The sequence below is a fragment of the Ornithorhynchus anatinus genome, chromosome 13 (assembly GCF_004115215.2).
Source record: "Ornithorhynchus anatinus isolate Pmale09 chromosome 13, mOrnAna1.pri.v4, whole genome shotgun sequence".
Lineage (NCBI taxonomy): Eukaryota > Metazoa > Chordata > Mammalia > Monotremata > Ornithorhynchidae > Ornithorhynchus > Ornithorhynchus anatinus.
In genome coordinates this window covers 19115193-19128548 of record NC_041740.1, presented here as the reverse complement: position 1 = coordinate 19128548, position 13356 = coordinate 19115193, and the positions used below count along the sequence as shown (strand labels likewise).

Genomic DNA, 13356 nt, shown 5'->3' with positions numbered 1-13356 from the left:
CCACCACTTGTCTCCTGTGTGACCTTAGGCAAAGTCACTTAACTTCTCTGTCCCTCAGTTACCTCATCTGTATAAAATGGGGATTAAGATTGTGAGCCCAATGTGGGACAGGGTCTGTGTCCAACCTGATTAACTTTTATCTACCCAAGGGCTTAGAACAGTGCTTGGCACATAGTAAGCGCTTAAGAAGTACCATAATTATTATTACAGAATAACATAATGACACATTCCCTACCCATAAGGAGATTACACTCAAGCAGGGGAAGCATAAAAATATTTAAACCACTAGCAAAATGAATAAACTGCACAAACACTTACACCTAGGTGTTAAGGAGGTTGTAATTAAGTGCCTAAGTGCTGGAGATGGCTAAAAGGGATGATAACTGAGATTCCTGAATCCCCTGGACAAGGTTTTGCAAAAAGGAAGAACAATAGCCAATCAATCAATCATTGTTATTGAGCACTTACTGGTTGCAGAGCATTATGCTAAGCACTTGGGAGAATAACAGTTGGTAGACATGTTCCCTGCCCACCAGGAACTTACAGAGTGAAAACTATACAAGAATCAATCGCTCTTATTGAGCACCTACTGTGTGCAGAGCACTGTCCTAAGTTCTTGGGAGAGTACACTACAACAGAGTTGGAAAACATGTTCCCTGCCCACAAGAAAGACCGCAATGAACCCTTTGAGGGCAGCAAAGGAGAAAGTAAATATTGGTTTTCTACTTCATAATCCTCTTCATGTCTCATAAAGCAAAATCAGTTATGTTTTTTTCAGATTTGCAGAGTTTTGCACATTTTGGCCACGGGTGAAGCAAACGTAGAAACAATGGAGCGCTTGAGTTCTCTAATGAAGTGGGAGGTATACATAGTCCCTGTCAAAGGCCTCGTCTGGAAAACCACAAAGACTTTATTCAATTCCACTTGACCATTCAAGCCTGATGCAATTTTTAAAGGTATTTGTTAACTGCTTACTATGTGCCAGGGACTATACTAAGCGTTGGTAGTAGATACAAGATAATCAGGGTGGGTACAGTCTCTGTCTCACATGGGGCTCACAGTCTTAATCCCCATTTTTCAAGATAAGGCACAGAGAAGTGAAGCGACTTGCCCTAGGTCACACTGTAGACAAGTGGCAGAGGCCACATTAGAACCTGGTTCCTTCTGACTTCCAGGACCATGCTCTACCCATTAGGCCATGCTGCTTCAGTGTTTCTTTTGTCTGTTTTTTGTCGTAGCTGATGCTTCACTGGATCGCGGATCCAGTGAACACTGATTCTCCACTTCTTCCACATATGCAGACACAAGGGATCATCACGGCTCATTTTGTACCTGTGTCTATCTCCGTACTGACACCATTCAGGATGGGGAAAATGGATCGATCACCAAGAATATAAGGCGTTTCCCTCAAATGAAACCAAGTTATCATAAATGCCCCAGCCATCACGTTTCTTTCAGATTTACCAGGTGAGCCCAGGAGATTTTGAAATAACTCTGGGCATTTCTAAAAATTTCCCTGATTCTCCTTGACGTGTTGTTGAAGAACATTTTTCCCCTTTGGCAGACATGCTTTTGAGAAGCACCGTTGGAGATTATAAAGTCTTGGTATTTTCCCTTATTGACTTATGCAACATTAGAGGTCATTAAACACATGCTCTCACTCACTGCCCAAGGCAAGATGTCAGTCCAAAAAGCAGCAAAATCGTTTTTCTTTCGATTGGGCAGTGGTGAATTCTCAAATGTCTTATCTGTTTTTACTATATTTCTGACACCAGCAGCTTCATCAGTCAGTCATCAAACAATGGTATTTACTGAGTACATTCTGTGTGCAGAGCACTGTACTTAGCAGCGTAGCCTAGTGGATAGACCCTGGGCCTGGAAGTCAGAAGGACCTGGGTTCTAATCCTGGCTCTGTCACTTGTTTGCTGTGTGACCTTGGGCAAGTCACTCTACTTCTCTGGACCTCAGTTTCCTCATCTGTAAACTGGGGAGTGAGACTTGGCCCTATGTGGGAACTAGAGTGTGTCCAACCCAATTATCTAGCATCTAGCCCAGGGCTTTGAATAGTGCCTGGCACATAGTAAGCACTTAACAAATATCATCCTATTATTATTTTTACCATATAGTAGTTATACATGATCTCTGCCCTCCAGGAGCTTACAATCTTCATAATGGTTACATCTTCTCTTTGAGTTTTGGGTTTTTTTCTTCTTTGAGTTAAAGGTGCCTATTGATGAATTTGCAATGCTGTCACCTGATTGATCTTAAAATAATTCAATCAATCAATGGCATTATTAGTCGGACTCTGGGCCTCAATTACTTCATCTGTAAAATGGGGATTAAGACTGTGAACCCCCTGTGGGACAGGGACTGATTAGCTTGTATCTATCCAAGCGCTTAGTACAGTGCCTGAAACATAGTAAGCATTTAACAAATACCATTTTTTAAAAAACAAGCCAACTCTAAACTGTAAGCTCTTTGTGGGCAAGGAACTTGTCTACCAATTCTGTTATATTGTACTCTCCCAAGGGCTCAGTATAATGTTCTGCCCTCAGTAAGTGTTTGATAACACCACCAATTGACTGACTTTCAGTCATGTGATTGCTGGGCAATTTCAGTCCTGGGCCTGGGGCTCTTCAGAGACTATATGCAGGGAAACGTGACACAGACTTCCTTACCTAAGAGCATAACAGTTTCCTCAGAAATGGGAGGAGGTTTTGTTGGTTATTGGTTGTTGTTTTTTAATGGTATTTGCTAAGCACTTATTATGTATCAAATACCCTTCTAAACTCTGAAGTAGATACAAGCTAATCAGGTTGGACACAATCCCTGCCCCACATGGGGCTCACGGCCTTGATCTCCATTTTACAGATGAGGTAACTGAGCCACAGAGAAGTTGATGGCTTGTCCAAAGTCAAACAGCAGTCAAACACTTAATAAATGCAATAGAAAAAAACCCAAAACTTAGCTCCTGCCTTCCAAGTGCTTGCAATTTATTCTGAATATTTTCTGGACTTCAGAAAAACTTTAGCATGAATTTCACAAAGGGCCTGGATTTTACTGCCTCAAGGAACCAAAGCTGATTAGAAAGTTCTTTTGTTTGTGATATCTTACCTCCGAAATAAAAGCACCTATGCTTTTCACATGATTTAGCAGAGGGGTGTCAGTCACAGATGTACACTTGTCTTTAGACTTTTTATATTCTTCTCTATAGTGGATCTACAAAGAGAAATATATGTTAAATAGATATGCTTAAATAGATATTTGCATATATGTCTATATATGACTGTCAACCTTAAAGAAAAAAAACAACATATTTGCTTTCTTTCTACTGATTCTAAATGAAAAAAACAAAGGAACCAAATCAAATTCTGACAGACTCACTAAATGAAACCCAGGAGCCAACGATAACAGAGGTGCCCATTCTTTGCCCTAGTTGGTATATAATTATCTTTCTTTTTCTAGTCTTTTTTCTCCTATTTTCTTCCTTCCATCTTTTGCTTTTTCTGTTTTTCTGAGCTATTGTTGTCACATGGATGTCTTGGGAAGCAGTTGTTATCTTTGATCAATTTTTCTTTACATTATTGGTTTTTTCTGCCTTGTTTTTCCAATTCTATTCATTTTCGCATCACGTGTCTTTCGTCTTTCTCTTCTATTGAAGGATGGATTTCACAATGACTGTGGAGCAGCAGTCATCTGCTTGACTCTTTTCTTGTTTCTTTCTATTTCTCCTGATTTCATCCCTCAATATTAAAAGGGTTACTGATTTCTTGCTCTTTTCTTGAGAGACAGGCATTGGGGGTGAAGGAATTTTATTCTACTTTCCTTTTTTAATTTTTTAATGGTATTTGTAAGCAGTGTGGCCTAGTGGATAGAGCATAGGCCTGAGAGTTAGAAGTAGCTGAGTTCTAATCCCAGCTCCTGTCTCTTGTCTGTGTGACATGGGGCAAGTCACTTCACTTCTCTGTGCCTCAGTTCCCTCATCTGTAAAATGGGGATTAAGACTGTGAGTCCCATGTGGGAAAGGGACTGTGTCCAACCCAATTACCTTGTATCTCCCTGCTGCTTAGTACAGTGCCTGGCACATAGTAAGCACTGAACAAATACGACAATTATTAACATTATTATTATTATTATTAAGCACTTGGGCAAGTCATACCCATGCCTTGGTTACCTCATCTGTAAAACACGGATTAAGACTATAAACTCCACCTGGGACACAGACAATGTCCAACCTGATTAGCTTGTACCTACCCCAACGCTTGATTGATTGAGTGATTGATAATATCTCCCTGAGATATTTCTAGGGGACTTCCAAAACTAGAGAAGTGGCGTGGCCTAAAGGAAAGAACACAGGCCCAGTAATCAGAAGGACCTGGGTTCTAATCCCGACTCCGCCGCATGTCTGTTATGTGACCTTGGGCAAGTTGGTTCATTCTCTGGATCTCAGTTACCTCACCTGTAAAAGGGGGATTAAGACTGTGAGTCCCATGTAGGACAGGGACTGTGTCCAATCTAATTAGCATGTATCTACCCCAGTGCTTAGTACAGTGCCTGGCATATAACAAGTGCTTAAAAAATACCATAAAAAAGTAACTGGGGCAGCCACACACCATATGGTAGAAGTTTCAGCACTGAAGTTCAATGGGACATAAAACCAATTGTACTAATCATTAGAAGTGTCAACCCGCGATTTAAAGTTCAGCAATAGATTCCTGAAACTGCACAGAAGCTGCCTGAAACTTTGTACATTCCACTCGGCTGCTTGAAATCACACTGGAAGCCTATTTATCTTCTCCGAACATTCAACTCCTTCCGGTCTTATCAGAGATTGGCTCTAATTTTAGGTGTCTGAAACCACAGTGCTCAGGGAGCAGGAATGAAATCGCTAACAGTAGGGTAGTAAATCGGCCACTATTTGGCCATAAGCAAAAAGCTATGACTCTCCTCTTCCATAATTTAGTGGGAGGAAGAATGACCCATCGTTCACATTAAGCTCTGTTCATGATTTGGCCATCAAACCACTATAGTTTTAACTTCACTTTCACATTCTTCTCTTTGGTGGTATGTAGTTATGGACTGCAGGCCCTCCGATAAGAACTGACAGAAGCAACATACTTTAGTCAAGTGTGAAATATTCACTTTCCTCTCCTGTTTAAACAATGACACACACACACAGTCCCAGTTAATTTCTCTCTCTCTCTCTCTCTAACTGTATCCAGAAAATGAGTTCAAAGTATTGACTGCATTTTTTTCTTATTTTAGAAAAAGACTGACCAATGTAATTTTGGAAGGTAAAAAAATTCCCAAAATGGGGACAGAAAATTCCTGGAGCCATGACGCAAAATGGTGTTATGCTGATGCTAATCCATAAGGTGTGTTAAACTGAAACTTATCTCTTTTGACAGTTTGACATTTTCATAAGGTTGAACTTCGATTGGTTACTAGCTTTGTTGATGACACTCTAGTTCCCAGAATGATTTCGGGCCAATCTGGAGGTTTTACATTGAAATAAGGAAGTTTCCAGTTGCGGTTGCAAGGAGTGGGATTTGCTGGGTTTGTACCGATATGGAAAATAAACTTCTTTGTCTTGAAAATCCAAGGAGCCTACAGGTGCTCTTCTACCTTGACAATGCATTTTTTTGTCTACTTCAATCAATCAATCAGTGGCATGTGCTGACTCTACTAAGTGCTTAGGAGAGTACAATACAACAGAGTTGGTAGACATGTTCATTGCCCACAAGAAAGCAAGAGAAAGAAAGCCTTTGGGACATATATTCAAATTGAAATACTGGAGGAGTATTTATATGGCATAAACATTCCCAACAGAGGCACCCAAAGATGCCTTCTTGATGATGTTTTAGCTTGTGAAAAAAATTCTTGAAAAAATATGAGATTTAAAGGAAGACTGCAATTTCCAGAGCACCAAAGTAGAATTTATAAACATGTGGTTATATTTATTTTACAAGTTATTTGTTCTTTAACTTTTGGGATAATTGTGTTTTTAATTAGGATGCCTCTTTTGCATAGATGTCCCTGCTATAGAATGGCATGATCTTTATAATACTTACTCCTAAACTGCATTTCCTCTTAAAATCCCAGTCTGTTTTAATTTCTAACTACGAAAATATAAATGGAACACTTCTGAAACACTGGCCTTTAACAAGAACATTTCTTTAAAAAAAAATCCTGAGCATTTTTTTGTCAAGCATTTTTTCTGATCTAATCAATAGATGGTATGATTTAAGGTAAAATGTCAGATTCTGTAACTCAGAAAAAAAGATATGCAATGAGTAATTTAGATGCTTAATGATGTATTTTATCACTGCTATTACAGACCTTCTGTTTGCCATCCAAATCAATCAATTGTATTTACTGAGCACTTACAGTGTGCAGAGCACTGTACTAAGAGCTTGGGAGAGTACGAGCAGTATGGCTTAATGGACAGAGCACAGGCCTGGGAGTCAGAAGGACCAGGGTTCTAATCCCAGCTCTGCCACATGTCTGCTGAGGGACCTAGGGCAAGTCACTTCACTTCTGTGCCTCAGTACCTCATCTGTAAACTGGGGATTAAAAGTGTAAGACCCGTGCGAAACAGGGACTGTGACCAACCTGATTCACTTGTATCTACCCCAGGGCTTAAGACAGTGCTTGGCACATAGTAAGTACTTAATAAGTACTGTGATGATTATTATTATTACAATGTAATAGACAGATTCCTTCCCCACAAAGAGCTTGCAGCCTAGAGGAAAACCAGGAAAAAGCAATTCTACAGTTAGAGGGCTAAAGTGACACTCTTTCTAATATAAAAGATTGTTGTGCCCACTGGCTCCTGCAAGCTATCAAAACAAATACTATTTAGGTTCATTTTGTAATTTAGTGAAAAAAAAATAAGTTCATCTACCATTAAATACCTCTAAACAACTTAAATTCAAAAGCAAACTCTCCTTGGACTTCTCCCATGTGCGAACAGGGAAGCAGTATGACCTATAAAGCTTGGGCCTGGGAGCCAGGAGACCTGGGTTCTAGTCCCAGCTCAACCACTTGCCTGCTATATAATCTTGGGCACGTCACTTAACTTCTCTGTGCCTCAGTTTCCTCAAATGCAAAATAGGGATTCAATAACTTTTCTCCCTCCAACTTAAACTGTGAACTCCATGTGGGACAGGGACTGCAGCCAGCCTGATTATTTTGTATCTACCCAATGTTTAGAACAATGTTTGACACATATTAAGCACTTAGCAAATACCATAAAAAAAAAGCAATGAGATGTAGGCTAAGAAGGAATGCTAAGAGGTACTTGGATGAATGGATTATTAACAACATTATATATCCAATTGAAAATACTATGGGAAAACGGAACACACACACACCCCCATAAACCACTGTCTATTCCTGATGTATTTTTATTTCTGAATTTTTTTAGCATAATCCTTAGGTTAAATCTTTCTTGTCAGAGTTAGGTTGAACTGCAAACACTGAAAAGATAAAGGATATTTATGGCAATAACATGAAATTACCATACTTTAAGGTAATGCCTTTACCTTCTCTTAAAATGCCAATAATGTCAATAATTCAGAATGTTACAAACTGACATAATAAATTTCCTACACACTCCTAAGTACTACTGCTTTAGAGTCATCTTTTTAGAAAATGTATGGAACAACTTCTTTGGAATAGAGGACACTAAATAACATTTTTTCTCTCGTGCCACTGCCGAAGATGCTAATGCACAAGAATCTGATTATCCAGACTAACTGGGACCAAGATTAGTCCAGATGATCAAAAGCTTAGATATCCAAAAGAATTGGGTTGGCAATCTCAAAAAGGCAATCATCCAATTTGGTCCATTTCCACAATTTTTTTAATCATCTGAACTGACCTTGGTTCAGATAACTGATCACTTGGATATCCAGATCTCAGAACCATTCTTAGCATCGACCATTCTAAAGACACATAAAATGCAAGCTGAACAAAAATTGATCCATTTGCTTACATCTCTAATCAGTTCTGCGTGTTTTCTGGCCAATTCCATGTTTCTGTCTTCAATGATCAGCTTAAAGAAAACCCATCCATTCTAAAGACACATATAATGTAAACTGAACAAAAATTGATCCATTCACTTACATCACTAATCAGTTCTGTGCATTTTCTGGCCAATTCCATATTTCTGTCTTCAATGACCGGCTTAAGGAAAACCTAGGCAGGAAGCAGAAAGGATTCCAAGATTGTTTCACAGAGACTAGAGTAAAAATGGAATTGCGATATGACTCCCAAATAGTCACCTACCTTCTCTTCTTCTTCATCTTCCTCATCTCCTCCTTCTTCTTCTCTTTCTTCTCCTTCGTTTTCATCCTTGAAATCCTGAATGACAGGCACCCTCATATTTGTTCCTTCAGAAATATTAAAAAAAAAGTGAAGTCTAAAATAATCCTCCCATGTAGTTTACTGTCTTACCTCCCCAGCTTCCCTGAGATCTGGCACCCTGTTCAGAGATTAACCTGACCGAGGCCTCATCCTTATTTAGAATACCCTTGATAGCCTATATCTGAATTACGTCATCGGGAACAGAAAAGCTTCACAGATGATTTGCTAGTTACTCTAGGCATGAGAAAGTTTTCACCTGATAAAATACATTTTACATTGGCCCCATCCCCAAGCCCATAGCAGTGATTGTTCATATCTTGGAAATGCATATTTTAAATGACTTATTTGTTCACATTATTATCTGTCTCCCCCTCCAGACTGTACGCTTGTTATGGGCAGGGAATGTGTCTGCTAATTCTGTTGTTCTGTACTCTCCCAAGTGCTTAGTACAGTGCTCTGCACATAATATGCACTCAATAAATACCATGAATTGATTGATTAGGTGTATGTACACAGATGGCCTTTCCAAGTCAACTTCCTTTCAATTGGTGAATACATTTAAGAGATAAGACCTGATTACAAGTCTCTGATTCAACCACTGGAGACTCCAAGACCACTGTTGGGTCCAGTCAGTTGAGAAGGACACGTGACCACCATATGGGTAAAATAACAGACCCTCACGTTTAAGATAGCGCATGCCGTAGCGCCTGCTATCTCAAAGCTCTTTCACTCGGTCTAAATAAAGCTTTCGCTTGCATTTCAGGCATATCTCTGGTCAGCCAGTAACTCAAAGTCACTTTCTAGAACGAGTTTTCTGAAGGGAAGTTCTACCGCCATAGTCCTCCAATCTATTAAGAAATCATCCACAATGAAAAAAACTCTGTGTATTTATCCCATGTAACATTCAGAGAACAAGACTCACCTTGATAATACTAGGTTTTCAAAACAGTATTATCACTTGCTATTTAGAAATTCTGATACATCCAAATTCAGAAGCATTCATGTAACAAAGTCACTGAGCTTGCAGCAGTTGGAAATAAAGGTCCCCTACAGTTAATAACAAAGAAAAAAACATGATATCAAAAGCATTAGGCATCATTCAAAATAACCACAGTTATTCTGGCAAATATTCTGGTTACTTTCCTTTTCTGTGATCCCTTAACTTTATCTCATCTAAAGCCTTTAACTGGCACACATTACCTCGACAATTTGATCAATCAACAGTGTTTCTTGGGTGCTTAGCCTATGCAAAGCACCATAGTAAGACCCCGGTCAAGTACAACAGAGTTAGTAGATACGATCCCTGCCTTGAAGGAGTTACAGTGTAGCAAAGGAGACAGACCTACAATAAATTACAAATAAAGAAAGCAAAAGAATTTAAAGATATGTACATATCTATAAGGAAGAGGGGTGAGTACTAAGTGCTTTGAGAGGGAGGGCTCGAATGCATAGGTGATGCAGTAGATGAGGAGGAACCGGAGGGAAGGCCTATGAAGATAAGTCAGGGAAGGCTTCTCGGAGGAGATGTGATTTTAGTAGAGCTTTGAAGATGAATCAATCATGACCCATATTTATTGAGTGCCTACTGTAGGCAGAGCACTGTACTCAGTGCTCGGGAGAGTACAATATAACACAGTTGGTAGACACTTCCCCTACCCACAAGGAGCTTACAGTCTCAGTGAGTGCAGTGAGTAGGTTAGCTGGTGAGGAGCAAAGCATGCTGACTGGGTTGTAGTGGGAGAGGAGTGGAGATATTTAATGTGACGTCAACGTTATAGGGCTTAATTCTCCGTAAGTCCTCATATATACACTTCGAAAGAATGGGCTCCCTCAACTGTCACCCTGCTCCTCTACACTGAGAGCTTCTGGAAGTTCTTCCCTGATAGTGTCTATAAGTGAAGATGTTTGGTCGGGCCCTTTTTTTTGGATATTAAAGAGCTGGACATACAGAATCCACAGCCAATGTCCCTTAACCTGAACCCCTTTGGGGAAATGACGTTCCAATGAACTGGAGAAAAAAACATAAAGAAATATTCTCCTCCAATTTCTCCTTAATGCCAATGGTGGGGGTGGCTGCCTACCAAGTGTCCCACTAAAATTTGTTTGAGTGGAAACTGGAGACTTACACCAGCCTTTTGCCTCCTTAGTAAAAAGACTATCTTTACATGTGCACAAGGTGGAAGTTTTATTCTTTTCAGGCCTTCTAGGGCATGGTAATAACAGTTCTTTTGCAGGAGTTTGCTTCCTAAACAAGAAATGCATGCACATGCCCACACTCACATCACACACATAGACATATGCTACCTTCAACGTACATGTACACAATTCCAGTCCCATCTTCAGGAAGTGGGTTTTCAGAGCTTTTCAGTACCTGGTGGAATTAAAGACACAGAGGAAAGTTGGTGGGAGTTAAATTCAGGCGAATCATAGGAGTAGAGGGCAAAACAAAACATCCCAATATCAGGGGTGACCAGGTGAACTTTCTACATGGATCTACACTGGCAGTGACCTTGCTTGCCATCTGCAGTTTCACATTTCCTCTAGCCTTCAAGATGTCTTTGTATCAATTTCTCACTCCACCCCCACCAAGCTCAATTTGTCAAACTGACCCCACCTTCCCTGCTAAATCCTCCTCCCCCACTCCACTTTCCCATCACCCCCACCCTCCCTGTTACCAAAGTCAGCAACCTTGGCATTATCCTTGATTTCTCCCTCTCTTTCAATGTTCACATCCTGATTGTGCTAATCATGTTGGTTTTTCCTCAGTGAAATTTTCCAGATCTCCCCAAGTCTCTCCATCCAAATGGCGGCCGCCCTGGTCCCGATGCTCATTATATTCTAGCTCCTCACTGGTTTTCCTCCCTCCGGCCTCTCCCTTCTCCAGTTTTGCCTTCATCTTACTCCTCCAACCACCATTCTCAAACATCATTCTGCCAGTGTCTCTTCATGCCTCAAAATTCTCCTATGGTTATCCGTTCATTTTTAAATCAAACCGGAATTCCTGACCCTTGGCTATAAGGATCTCCCTCAGCCTCAAAACCTCACAATCAAAACCTCCTTAGGTTCTAATCCTGGCTCCACCTCTTGGCTGCTGTATGACCTTGGACAAGTCACTTCACTTCCCTGTGCCTTCATTACTTTGCCTGTAAAATGGGGATTAAGACTGTAAGCTCACGTGGGACACAAACTGTGTCCAACCTGATTAGCTTGTATCTACCCCAATGCCGGGTACATAGTAATACCATAAAAAATTTAGGAGCGTAATCAAAATTTCAAAGCAGTCATCCATGATCTGTGATATTCTTCATGTCCGTGAAACACAAAACCAAGAAGATATAGTCATGGGCTCTAATCGTGGCGCTGCCACATATCTGCTGTGTGACCTTGGGCAAGTTGTTTCACTTCTCTGGGCCTCAGTTATCTCATCTGTAAAAATGGGGACTAAGACTGTGAGACCCACGTGGAACAGGGATCATGTCCAACCCGATTTGTTTATAACATCCCCAGCACTTAGAACAGTGCCTGGCACATAGTAAATGCTTAACGAATACCACCATTACTATGATTATATATGGCTATGCGACACTCTGGGGAGATTATGAGCCCCCCAAAGGATAGGGATAATGTCTAATTCCTACCTGTGCATTCTTTTTTAGTGCTTAGTACAGTGCTCTGCACATATAAGCACTACATAATTACTACATAGTCAGTGCAGGCTTATAGAAGTCCAGAGTTCCAAGCCAAGGAAAACCTCAGCAAATCAAAGGTTTTCAGTGGTGAACACTGGAAGCTGAAAACAGTCATTGCATTGTGCAGTCTAGAATAACAGCATAAAAGAGAGTTGCTCCTTTTCATCCATACACGTACCCAGAACTAGAAATCATCACCCTTATCTTCAAATGAGGAGGACAATGTTACCATTTATAAAGATTTAGGAGAGCTATGAGTATTTCACTATTCCCTATTTCTTCCTTTAAATGTTCAGTAAAAGAAGGATGAGAACGCTTCAGTTAAAAAAAAAAAATCAATCTTTTCAAGCCCCAGTTTTCTTCTCATCTAGCAGATATACATATCACTGACATAAATACAGCTAATTCACCCCAGCTGCCTGTTGCTCTTCAAAAAGAATGTACACCCCGATAAATGCAGGGCTTTAACTACTCCTTGCATCTGGAAAGGCTTGACGATCAGAGCACGGTTTTTGAAGCAGCTCATCTTTGGTTCAGTGACACCCTAAAAGCTCCCAGAAAGAGAGAAATCAACTTGGTGATTCTTCAAGCCATTTGGGCATATATCACCCAACAATGACTGCACAACTAACATGTTCTGCTTATGAAATGTGCTCAAGAAGCTTTGATGACTTGCAGGAATGTTTTGTTAAGCCTATATGAGAGCTAAGCTAAACCTCAGACCTGCTTATTATCATCATATTAATACTCATGTAAACAGCAAAGGAAGGTTGGTTTGGAGAGGCCACTCTGTGATCACTAACATTTACAGCAGAGAAGCAGCATGGCTTAGTGGTTAGAACATGGGCCTGGAAGTCAGAAGAATCTGGGTTCTAATCCCTCCTCCACCACCTGTCCACTGTGTGACCTTGGGCCAGTCACTTAACTTCTCTGTGCCTGATGCCTCCATTCCCTCATCTGTACAATGAGGATCGAGACTGTGAGACCCTTGTGGGACAAGGACTGTGTCCAAGCTGATTAGCTTGTATTTTCCCCAGAGCTTAGCACAGTGCCTGACACATGCTTTGTATACAGTAGGCGCTCGATAAATACAACTGAATAATAAGCATTTAACAAATACCATAAGAAACCCATAAGCGAATAAAACCTCACTCATCCCTGGCATCTTTTTACTTTTGGTCTCCCAATTTCAGGAGAATCGGGTCCAGGGAAATGGGAAAAGGTGCAAGACAATGACTAAGATGTAAGAGTGTCATAGGTGATGCTATAAGAATCTGAAACATTTTCCAACATTCTTGTA

The 13356-nt window shown here is 40.4% G+C and overlaps 1 protein-coding gene across 1 annotated transcript in view; it reads right to left on the bottom strand.

Moving 5' to 3' along the window:
- Positions 1 to 10741, bottom strand: part of NEBL (nebulette) — a 95451-nt gene extending 84710 nt beyond the window's left edge. The window contains 5 exon segments of the mRNA XM_029078185.1: positions 3115 to 3219; positions 8128 to 8199; positions 8290 to 8393; positions 9290 to 9414; positions 10683 to 10741. Coding sequence (XP_028934018.1) covers positions 3115 to 3219; positions 8128 to 8199; positions 8290 to 8385 — 273 coding nt within the window. The 5' untranslated portion in view covers positions 8386 to 8393; positions 9290 to 9414; positions 10683 to 10741.
- Between the last annotated feature and the right edge of the window lie 2615 nt (positions 10742 to 13356).